General features: G+C 42.6%; 1 protein-coding gene across 1 annotated transcript; it reads left to right on the plus strand.

Moving 5' to 3' along the window:
- Positions 1–6,755: 6,755 nt before the first annotated feature.
- Positions 6,756–11,226, plus strand: LOC111784390 (receptor-like protein 12; the record flags this gene model as incomplete). The annotated part of the gene is given in 3 exon segments (XM_023665096.1): positions 6,756–7,163; positions 8,361–10,307; positions 10,382–11,226. Coding segments are annotated over 3 exon segments (3,162 nt in total), but the record flags the coding sequence as incomplete, so codon positions are not given.
- Between the last annotated feature and the right edge of the window lie 580 nt (positions 11,227–11,806).

Below are 11,806 nucleotides of genomic sequence, written 5' to 3' on the forward strand. Positions count from 1 at the left end.
TCCTTAACTTCTCCATTGCTGGGACACATCAGTTCGTCATCTGAGGATTTTGAGAATCCGTCCACTCGACCCTCTCCTAGCTGGCTCATAGTCTTATGTAGGCTAAGGTTCTCTTGTTGGGAATCAATAATGGTTTGTCTAAGAGTGGGTTGTACTGTGAGTCGAGCCATCTGTGCTATGACTCCTTCAGTCACTACAGCTATGTTAGCTTGCTCAAAATCTTTTTGTACTTGTAGTTCGCTACTAATGAGGGTCGACTAGTGTGTTTCCTTTCAACTTAGGGCATCAACAACTATGTTTGCCTTTCTAGGTGGTATTGGATGTCTATATTATAATCCTTCACCAGTTCCAACCACCGTTGTTGCCTCGTGTTCAACTCTTTCTGGGGGAATAAATATGTCAAACTCTTATGGTCAGTGTAAATTTGGGTTTTCTCTCCATACAGGTAGTGTCGCCAAATTTTTAATGGGAACACTACTGCGGCCAACTCTAGGTCGTGTGTGGGATAGTTCTTCTCGTATTTCTTTAATTAACGGGGAGCTTATGCAACAATCTTGTCATATTGCATCAACATACACCCTAGTCCTTTCTTAGAAGCATCATTGTAGATCACGTACCCCTATGAACTCTCTGGTACCGTGAGCATTGGGGCTGTTACTAACCTTTGTTTTAGGTCTTGGAAGCTTGCATTTTTAGGACATTCTATTTTTTTTTTCTTGAATACAGAATGAATTAGAGACTCCAAAGATAAGGAAAAAGTCACGTTTTCTATTTTTGACCGGTTCACTCGAACTCCGATTAAACTCTGGTTTTCGTCCTAGAATCCTTCAAGAAACGTGTGTGAATCCTTTTTAGTTATGCACTTCAAAACTCTAGTTCTATCATTCAAGGAACTCCTCAAATCTAGGTAAAATTGAAACGACAAGTCGAGAACCTTACCTTGTTCGTTATCAGATTTTCTTATCGGAATGGGCGAATCCACCACACAAACTCTTCCTTGACATGTTTTTTTTCTAGGTTCCCTCGTGATGTCCCGAACATTTTCTTCTCCGGAATAAATCTGGAAAGCTTGAGTTTGTTAAACTTAAAATCGACTTAAAGGAGAAATTCAAACCTGTTAGGTCTAGGTTTTACAGTATTCATGTCGTTCACAATGTTCTTTTTACAAACTTAAAGATCATGTATATATAATTAATTAGTATAATTAAGTTTCTTTTCATTTAGTACAACATGTTCAAGCCCTACTTAAAGATTATGTACATATAATTAATTAGTATAATTAAGTTTCTTTTCATTTAGTACTACATGTTCAAGCCCTCGACGTAGAATTTGTTAGATAAAAGCTTCGATTTTATTCACACGTTTCCTTACATTTCGTTAGTTGTTTTGGATTTGGATATATGAATTAACGCTCACCGTTTGATGGAAGAGCGTATTTTTTGCTGGCAATTTGGCCGGTTGGGCACGCCACTACTGCTAAATTTAGGATAGGTTAGTTATTTAAATATGTCAAATCAAATAACACCCATTAGGTCTTCAACACAAATATTTTTCTCTCCCTTTCTTTCTCGTTATTTTCTTGTTTGAGGAAGTTTTCCTTCGGCCGTTTTTTACTCCGACGTTTTTCTCTAAATTGACAGAAGTCAACCATTGGTATCAGAGCCTGGTTTAATCCACCGATGGTATATCATTGCAGAGGAGCTGATTTTATCAATAGCTAAGTTGAATAGCTCAAGTGGTTAGAGCGTCAACTTAATAACACACAGGTCTTTAGGGTCAAGTAGAAGAAAATGCAAAGTGCGAAAATACACACATTGTGGGGTGGGGTCCACTTGGGCAATACAAAAGGAGCTCTCGGAGATTCGTTTTACGGACGACGAATCCATCAAAGACTTTTTTCAATGCAGATCATTGGGCTCGCCAACAGCATCAGCGAGACAGAAATCGTGAAGAAGATGAAGATGCTGCAGGTCGCCCCCGATCACCTCGAGCAAGTCGCGATTTCAATCAAGACATTACTTGACGTGAACAACCTAACGGTGGAAGAGGTGACTGAAAAATTGCGTAACGTCGAGCAGCATATTACAGTCGTGCCCCCAGAGATGCTGGCATCTCTCTCCACATTAGGGAGACGTGGCACGTTGTCGAGCTGGAGGAAGGAGAAACGATCGAGTACCGGGAGGATCATATTACGGTCGTGCCAACATCTCTCTCCACCAAGTGCACTGCGCAATCGCTCGGGAGGGTATCAAATCTCGTCGGGTTGGTGTGCAGCGAGTGCAGGAATCCAACATCGAGCAGCTACGAAAGGAGCTCTCGGAGATTCGTTTTAAGGACGGCGAATCCATCAATGACTTTTTTCGATGCGAATCACGAGGCTCACAAACAGCATCACCACTCTCGAGGGGAGCATTAGCGAGATAGAAATTGTGAAGAAGATGCTGCAGGTCGCCCCCGATCACCTCGAGCAAGTTGCGATTTCAATCGAGACATTACTTAACGTGAAAGACCTAACGATGGAAGAGGTGACCGGAAGACTGCGTAACGTCGAGCAGCGAAAGAAGAATGCCGCTTTAGTTGTCGACAAGGGAGTCGTCTACTCCTCACTGAGGAGGAATGGCTTGTACGCCTAAAGCTCCTGACAACACTAGCGAGAGAAATGGGTCCTCCAGCCGCAAAGGCGGTAAGAAGCCATGGAAATCTCGCGGGCGCACGCGCGGGAAAGAGGGGGATCAAAAGAAGGAGTCGACCGATGGCGGGCCAATCCAGTGCTCGAACTACGGGAAGAAGAACCACCTAAGCAAGAATTGCTAGAGCAAGCTCTGGAACAAAGAGAAGGCCCATGTGGCTCGATCCGAGGAGGAAGAGCCGACTCTTTTCATGGTAAGTTCATCAATCTTATCCGACATCCCCAATTTTGATTCCAAATCCACGGAGGTGGAGGTAATCGATGACGGCGTAACTGCTCCTCTGGTGAGCGTCGAACCCAAGGAAGAGCTCCAGTTAGGCGTAACAAAGGCACCTACTGGGGAGCCAATTCAACTGAAGGAGGAGCGAGTGTTTGCTCAGATCGGCGAGAGGGGCCGAGCAGCATGAGCACCAGCGATGGGTCCTTAACACAGGGGAAACAAACCATATGACCAGCGCTAGATACACGTTCTCTGAGCTCGACTCAGGGATTCGCGGGATGGTGAAATTCGGCGACGGCTCCATTGTCGAGATCGAAGGGCGTGGCACCATCTTGTTCGTCGGCAAGGGAGGCGAGCATCGCAAGCTGACCGGCGTCTACTTCATCCCTAGGCTCAAGGCTAACTTTGTGAGCTTGGGTCAATTCGATGAGGCCAGCTGCTTCATTTCCATCGAGCGCGGGCTACTCAAAATATGCGATGATCGACGACGGTTGCTCATGCAAGTTCGGCGCAGGAAAAATCGTCTTTACATCCTGAAACTGGAGATAGAGCAACCGGTCAGCCTCTCGGCTAGGACCGAAGAAGTATCTTGGAGATGGCACGTAAGGTATGGGCACCTGAACTTTCCTGCTCTATAAAAATTACACAAGGAGAAGATGGTGCACGATTTGCTAGCAATTGAAAGCGTGAATAAGCTGTGCGACGGGTGTCTCATCGGCAAGCAGAGGTGCACCCCCTTCTCGTCTTAGGCATCCTAATGCGCCGGTGAGCCATTAAAGCTTGTGCACGACGATACCGTCTTTCTCTTGCTGGTCGATGACAAAAGCCGCTTCATGTGGCTGATCCTGCTGCAAGCGAGAATTGAGGCGATAGAGGTGATTAAGCGTGAGCAAAAACCGAATGCGGGAAGAAGATGTGAATGTTGCGCACAGGCCGAGGTAGAGAATTCACCTCAGCGAGCTTCGGTAAGTACTACGACGAGCTCGGCATGCAGCGACAACTAACGGCGTCCTACTCCCCCCTAGCAGAATGGGGTGGTGGAACGCCGAAATCAGACCATTATCAGAACAGCAAGGTCATTGCTAATGAAGGTCGGGATGCCTGGGAGGTTCTAGGGAGAGGCGGTAATGACGACAATCTACCTCCTCAATCATTCACCAACGCGAAGCCTTGACGGAAAGACGCCACATTAGGCCTGGTACAACAAAAAGCCAGCAGTACATCATTTCCAAGTGTTCGACTGCGTCGCATACATGAAGGTAGCGCGTCCACACCTCGCTAAGCTAGATCCCAGAGGGCTGAAGGTCATCTTCATCGTCTACGTACCCGAGAGCAAGGCATACAGACTCTATGATCCTACGGGGGGGGGGGGGGGGGGNCGTCATCTTCGACAAAAGAACCTTCTGGTAGTGGAACGACGTGATCGAGGAAGACCACAACCCAAATCAATTCATGGTGGAGTACCTCGTCACCAAGCCGAAAGAAGGAGCACAGCATCGGGAACCGTCACCGCAGCTAGCAGCTACACCCCCTAAACCAGTGGAGTTTGCAACACCATGGACTGCGGATTCGACGCTGGATGTCGATCACGATGATGATCTGGTGGTCAGGTACCTGAGGATGGACAACCTAGTGGGAGGAGGTGAACCACTTGGATTGGCGGCGCGCGAACTCGAACAAGAGGTGGCCAAACTACATGTCATCAGCGCAGATGAACCGAACACCTTCGCCGAAGAAGAAAGGAACCCGTGCCAGCTAAAGGCAATGCAGGAGGAGATGACATCCATCACTGAGAACCAGACATGGAGTCTGGAGGACATGCTGCCGGGACACCGAGCCATAGGGCTCAAATGGGTCTTCAAACTGAAGCGTAATGAAGAGGGAGAAGTTGTGAAACACAAGGCCCATCTGGTAGCGAAGGGCTTCATCCAGAAGCAAGGAGTGGATTTCGAGGAGGTATTCGCGCTGGTCGCAAAGCTGGAATCTGTCCGCCAATGGCTGGCAATCGTGGCACATCATTCCTGGGAGGTCCACCACATGGACGTGAAATCCGCGTTCTTGAACGGAGAGCTGAAGGAGACCGTCTATGTCCGACAACCACCGAACTTCCTAGACAACGACAACCCTGACAAGGTATTGCGCTTGCACAAGGCACTCTATGGGCTTCGACAAGCACCACGAGCCTGGAACGCGAAGCTCGACAGTACCCTACTGTTGCTGAAGTTCAAGCGCTGTGCCTCTAAGCATGGCATGTACATGCACGGCCACGACTGATCATGGGAGTGTACGTCGACGACCTCATAATCACTGGAGGCGACATGGAAGTCCTCGAAAGATTCAAGAGGGAGATGTCAAAGAAATTCAAGATGAGCGATCTCGGCGTCGAAGTGCAACAGAGTACTACCGGTATCACCATCTGCCAAAGTGCGTACGCGAAGAAGCTGCTCGGCACAATTGGGCTTGTGGACAACAACCCTACAAGGACGCCAATGGAGGCCCGACTCCAGCTAAGGAAGGCCGGCACTACGACGGCAGTCAATGCCACCAATTACCGTAGCATTGTCGGGAGTCTGCGCTATCTGGTAAACACATGCCCTGATCTTGCTTACTCAGTTGGATACATGAGTAGATTCATGGAAGCACCTAGGGAGGAGCATCTTGCGGCTGTCAAGCGCATCCTGCGCTATGTGGCTGGAACCAGAGGCTGGGGTGTGAGATACTACACAGGGAGAGGAAAGAAGAAGCTTGAGTTGGTCGGCTACAGTGATAGTGACATGGTCGATGACGTTGATGATCGTAAGAGCACCAACGGGATAATTTACTTCCTCTCAGACGGTGCAATCTGCTGGCAATCAACAAAACAAAAGGTAGTTGCTTTGTCTTCCTGCGAAGCAGAATACATCGCCGCTTCGACGGCGGCAACATAGGGGGTCTGGCTTGCGTGACTGATGGAAAAACTCATCGGAAGAGAAGGCGATCCACCAATGCTATACGTGGACAACAAAGCTACGATCTCCTAATAAAAAATTCAGTTTTGCACGACCAGAGCAAGCACATAGAAATCAGATTCCACTACATCCAAGAATGTGCAGATCAGGGGCTCATCAAGATTGATTTCATCCAAACAGAAGAACAGTTTGGAGACATTTTCACCAAGTCCTTGGCACGGGTAAAATTTGAAGAACTACGCTAAAAGATCGGAGTTCAAATAATAAGGTAGAGATACCATAGCTTTTAGGAGAAGGTTGTTAGATAAAAGCTCGAGTTTTATTCACAGGTTTTCAATTTAGTTAGTTGTTTTTGGCTTTCGGATATCTCAATTAACGCTCCAGTTGAATGAAGTAGCGTATTTTTTGCTGGCCATTTTGTACTTTGTGCACAATGTTTGTGCCGCTACTGCTAAATTTAGGATAGGTTAGTTATTTAAACAAGACAAACTAAATGAAATACCAACCATCCGTCCTTGGACGCAAATATTTCTCTCCTCTCTTTTCATTTATTTTCTTCTTCAAAGAATTTTCCTTCGGCAGTTTTTTACTCCGTTACGTTTTCCTCTCAATTGCCAGAAGTCAACTGAATTTCTGACATATTTACTTTCGTATGTAGTATAGGATACTTTTGATATGAATTTGTTTTGGCTTCCAATACCTTCAATGAACTTTTAGTTTGTTCACTAATAATTTGCCAATGTTTATTCTTAATCACCGTTGAAAATTCAAATTCTACTACTCTGTCCATTAATTGTGATTGATGACATTTCAGATATTTGGTGAAGAATTAAAAGCCCTCAACCATCTTGTTTATGATAGAATTTTAAGTTCAACCTTTTTTCGAACCCATCAAAAGTCCTACAACACCTTTGTCTTTGATACTCAAAAAGGGAAATGGCATTGCTGATGATGCTCTATCAAGTCGGCGGTATCTTCCTCATCTTTCTTTTCAATTCTCTTGCCAACTCTCATCATCTATGTGATCCCAAACAAAGCCTTGCCCTTTGGGAGTTCAAGAAAGCCTTTTCCTTGAATGAATCTGCATCAAGTAGTTGCAATGATGAGCTTAAGAAGCAAGCTTATGCAAAGACAGAGACATGGAACCAAACCAAAGATTGCTGTTCATGGGATGGCGTGAAATGCGACGAGGAAGGAGAAGGTCATGTCGTGGGGCTTGACCTCAGCTGCAGTCGGCTTCTTGGAGTTCTTCATCCCAACAGCTCCCTTTTTTCCCTTTCTCACCTTCAAACCTTGAATCTTTCTCGTAACTCTATTTTATCTGAATTTTCACCCTCATTTGGAACGTTTAAAGACTTGAGGGCTTTGGATCTTTCCTGGTCTTACCTCATAGGAGATGTTCCAATAGAAATATCATACTTGTCTAACCTTGTTTCTCTTGACCTATCCGGGAATTATCTCAGTTTCTCAGACATAGTTATGAATCAGCTTCTTCATAATCTAACTAATCTAAGGGGTCTTGCACTTTCTCATGTATTCCTCCATGACATCACACCCACTTCTTTCATGAACATTTCTCTTTCTTTAGCTTCTCTTTCTCTTTCTTCATGTGGGTTGAGAGGGAATTTTCCACCATATATTTTCAGTCTTCCAAATTTGCGTGTGTTACAACTTGATTATAATTATGAATTGAAGGGGCGTTTGCCCATGTCTAATTTGAGTGAATCACTTGAAATCTTGAGTCTTAGTTGGACTAATTTTTCAGGAGAGATCCCTTATTCCATTGGTAATGCAAAGTCCTTGATATCTTTACACCTTTCATTCTCCAATTTCACTGGTGGACTTCCAAAATCAATAGGAAACCTTACACAACTCACTAACATTGATCTCTCTGTAAATAAGTTCAATGGTCAACTGCCCAATACATGGAACAAACTTCAAAAGCTAACTAATTTCAGAATTCATATGAATTCTTTCATGGGTCACCTACCCAATTCTCTTTTCAACCTCACCCACCTCTCCAACATGACATTTTCATCTAACTTATTTTCGGGTCATTTACCCACAAATGTTGATTCAGATGCACTTTCAAATCTAATTCATTTGAACTTGGAACGCAACTCACTCATTGGTGCCATACCCTCTTGGCTGTATGCATTACCTCGTTTAAACTACTTGGATCTCNTGATTTCTCAAGTAATGAATTTAGTGGAGAGATACCAGAGGTGATTGGGACGCTCTTGTCCTTGAAAGGTCTCAACTTTTCTCACAATAAGCTTAGAGGTAGGATTCCCCCAACTTTTGGGAACCTAAAAAATGTTGAATGGTTGGATCTTTGTTCAAATGAACTGTTGGGTGAAATTCCACCTCAGTTGGCTGCTCTTACATTTCTCTCCCGTTTGAACCTCTCACACAATCATCTTTCTGGGCCAATCCCTCAAGGGAATCAGTTTGCAACTTTTGAAAGTTCTTCGTATGTTGGGAATCTTGGGCTTTGTGGGTNGTAACTCTATTTTATCTGAATTTTCACCCTCATTTGGAACGTTTAAAGACTTGAGGGCTTTGGATCTTTCCTGGTCTTACCTCATAGGAGATGTTCCAATAGAAATATCATACTTGTCTAACCTTGTTTCTCTTGACCTATCCGGGAATTATCTCAGTTTCTCAGACATAGTTATGAATCAGCTTCTTCATAATCTAACTAATCTAAGGGGTCTTGCACTTTCTCATGTATTCCTCCATGACATCACACCCACTTCTTTCATGAACATTTCTCTTTCTTTAGCTTCTCTTTCTCTTTCTTCATGTGGGTTGAGAGGGAATTTTCCACCATATATTTTCAGTCTTCCAAATTTGCGTGTGTTACAACTTGATTATAATTATGAATTGAAGGGGCGTTTGCCCATGTCTAATTTGAGTGAATCACTTGAAATCTTGAGTCTTAGTTGGACTAATTTTTCAGGAGAGATCCCTTATTCCATTGGTAATGCAAAGTCCTTGATATCTTTACACCTTTCATTCTCCAATTTCACTGGTGGACTTCCAAAATCAATAGGAAACCTTACACAACTCACTAACATTGATCTCTCTGTAAATAAGTTCAATGGTCAACTGCCCAATACATGGAACAAACTTCAAAAGCTAACTAATTTCAGAATTCATATGAATTCTTTCATGGGTCACCTACCCAATTCTCTTTTCAACCTCACCCACCTCTCCAACATGACATTTTCATCTAACTTATTTTCGGGTCATTTACCCACAAATGTTGATTCAGATGCACTTTCAAATCTAATTCATTTGAACTTGGAACGCAACTCACTCATTGGTGCCATACCCTCTTGGCTGTATGCATTACCTCGTTTAAACTACTTGGATCTCTCTCATAATCATTTCTCTTCTTTGATGAGGGATTTCAAATCCAACTCCTTGGAGTTTCTTGATTTAAGTAACAACAACTTGCATGGTGGAGTCTCTGATTCTATTTATAGGCAACTCAATCTTACATATTTAGCATTGGGGTCCAACAATTTGAGTGGAGTTTTGGATTTAGACATGTTGTTGAGAATTCAAAGTCTAACATCTTTAGACATTTCCAATAACAATCAACTTTTGATAGAGTCTACTAGTATTAGTTCTATGAATCTTGTTCGAGTTGAAATGGGTTCTTGTAAATTGGGAAAATTTCCCTACTTTTTGAGATATCAGAAGAACTTGGACTATCTAGACCTTTCAAATACTCAAATTCATGGGAACATTCCCAAGTGGTTTTCTGAATTGGGTGCTTTGAGGCACCTTAATCTTTCTCATAACTTGTTGTCCTCAGGAATGAAGCTTCTCCTCAATTTGCCAAATTTGAAAAATCTCTATCTTGATTCTAACTTGTTCAATCTATACTTTCCAATGTTGCCATCATCAATATCCCAATTTACTGCTTCCAATAATCAACTCAGTGGAAATATCCATCCTTCAATTTGCAAAGCCACCAACCTTAGTTTCCTGGATTTGTCAAATAATAGGTTGAATGGTGCAATCCCATCTTGTTTCTCTAACCTAACTTCTCTTATGTTGTTGGAATTGAAAAGGAATAATTTTTCTGGTTCTATTCCCATCCCACTACCATATATTTTAATCTATACCGCTTCTGAAAATCAGTTCAGTGGAGAAATCCCTTCTTCAATCTGCAATGCCATCTTCCTTGCTGTCCTTAGTCTATCCAACAATCACTTCAGTGGTACAATTCCGCCATGTTTAGCCAACTTCCCTTCTCTTGCGGTGTTGGATTTGAAAAAGAACCATTTTTCTGGGAATGTTCCAATGATTTTTCCAATAGGAAGTGAATTGAGAAGCCTTGATTTGAACGACAATCAAATAGAAGGAGAATTGCCACCATCCTTGCTCAACTGCAACAATCTTCAAGTCTTGGATCTTGGGAATAACATCATAACAGGTTACCTTTGATTATTGCTATGATAAATTTAATTTTTAATCCAAATTTTAATATTTTATTGGTTCTCTTATCAGGTCTGTTCCCCCATTGGCTAGAAGCTGCATCAAGTTTGCGAGTTCTTATCCTAAGATCCAATCGATTTTATGGTCCAATCAACAACTCAATGAACAAAGACTCTTTTCCAAATCTACGTATCATTGATTTATCTCGCAATCATTTCAGTGGGTTGCTGCCATCAAACTTATTCAAAAACATGAGAGCCATGAAGGAAGTTGAAGTGGGCAACCAAAAACCCAACTCTTCTTCGCTTGAATCTGGCATACTCCCTTTCTATAAGGACTCAGTGGTGGTATCAATAAAAGGGTCTGATCTAAAATTGGAAAGCATTCTATTGATATTCAAGGCTATTGATTTCTCAAGTAATGAATTTAGTGGAGAGATACCAGAGGCGATTGGAAGGCTCTTGTCCTTGAAAGGTCTCAACTTTTCTCATAATAAGCTTAGAGGTATGATTCCCATAACTTTTGGGAATCTAAAAAATCTGGAATGGTTGGATCTTTCTTCAAATGAACTGTTGGGTAAAATTCCACCTCAGTTGGCTACTCTTACATTTCTCTCCCGTTTGAACCTCTCACACAATCATCTTTCTGGGCCAATCCCTCAAGGGAATCAGTTTGCAACTTTTGAAAGTTCTTCGTATGTTGGGAATCTTGGGCTTTGTGGGTTTCCTCTACCAAATTGCTACTCAGAAAAGGCCCATGAATCTCAAATGGCACATGAAGAAAGTGAGAGTTTGGACAATGGGTTTTGGTTGAAAGTTGTGTTGATGGGATATGGATTTGGAATGGTGTTTGGAGTATTCGTTGGGTATCTTGTTTTTCGAATTGGAAAACCTATATGGATCGTGGCGATGGTTGAAAGAAGAAGAAATTCAAAGAAACGAAGGTGAAAGAGGAAGAATTATTGGCCTAAGAAAAGAAAAGAAATGAATAGGGTATGTCTTTCATCACTTAATTGTTGTAAAATATTGAAGCTTCTAAAGAACATTCAGCAGATTATTCTCTTTATAATTACATTATTATAATCACGTTTGAGATAACCCATACATCATCTTAAAATTCATTCCAAATGTTAAAGCTCTGCAAATGACTTTAGTGCTTGACCATATTTTGAAGGTGACTATTGTTATCAACTGTCGCACACCTAAGTAGTTTTTGTTTTAGCCAATCTTTCTGCTCCTGCCTGCTTCCATTATCGTAAGTCCATTATTTTTACGGTACCAATAATTCCATCCTTGATATCCAATTTTCCACCAATACACTTGTCAATTCTTTCAAACCGCAAGCCCAATGCAAGCCAGTTTTCCATCAATCCATATCTAATTTTCCATTGGCCCATATCCAAATTGCTCGAAGCCTATATATCCTCCATATCCATTTGGCCTTCTCTATATTTTTCCATGCACCGACCACCTGACTTCTTACTCTAATATTTTTCTA

This window comes from Cucurbita pepo, unplaced genomic scaffold, assembly GCF_002806865.2.
Source record: "Cucurbita pepo subsp. pepo cultivar mu-cu-16 unplaced genomic scaffold, ASM280686v2 Cp4.1_scaffold000193, whole genome shotgun sequence".
NCBI classification, from domain to species: domain Eukaryota; kingdom Viridiplantae; phylum Streptophyta; class Magnoliopsida; order Cucurbitales; family Cucurbitaceae; genus Cucurbita; species Cucurbita pepo.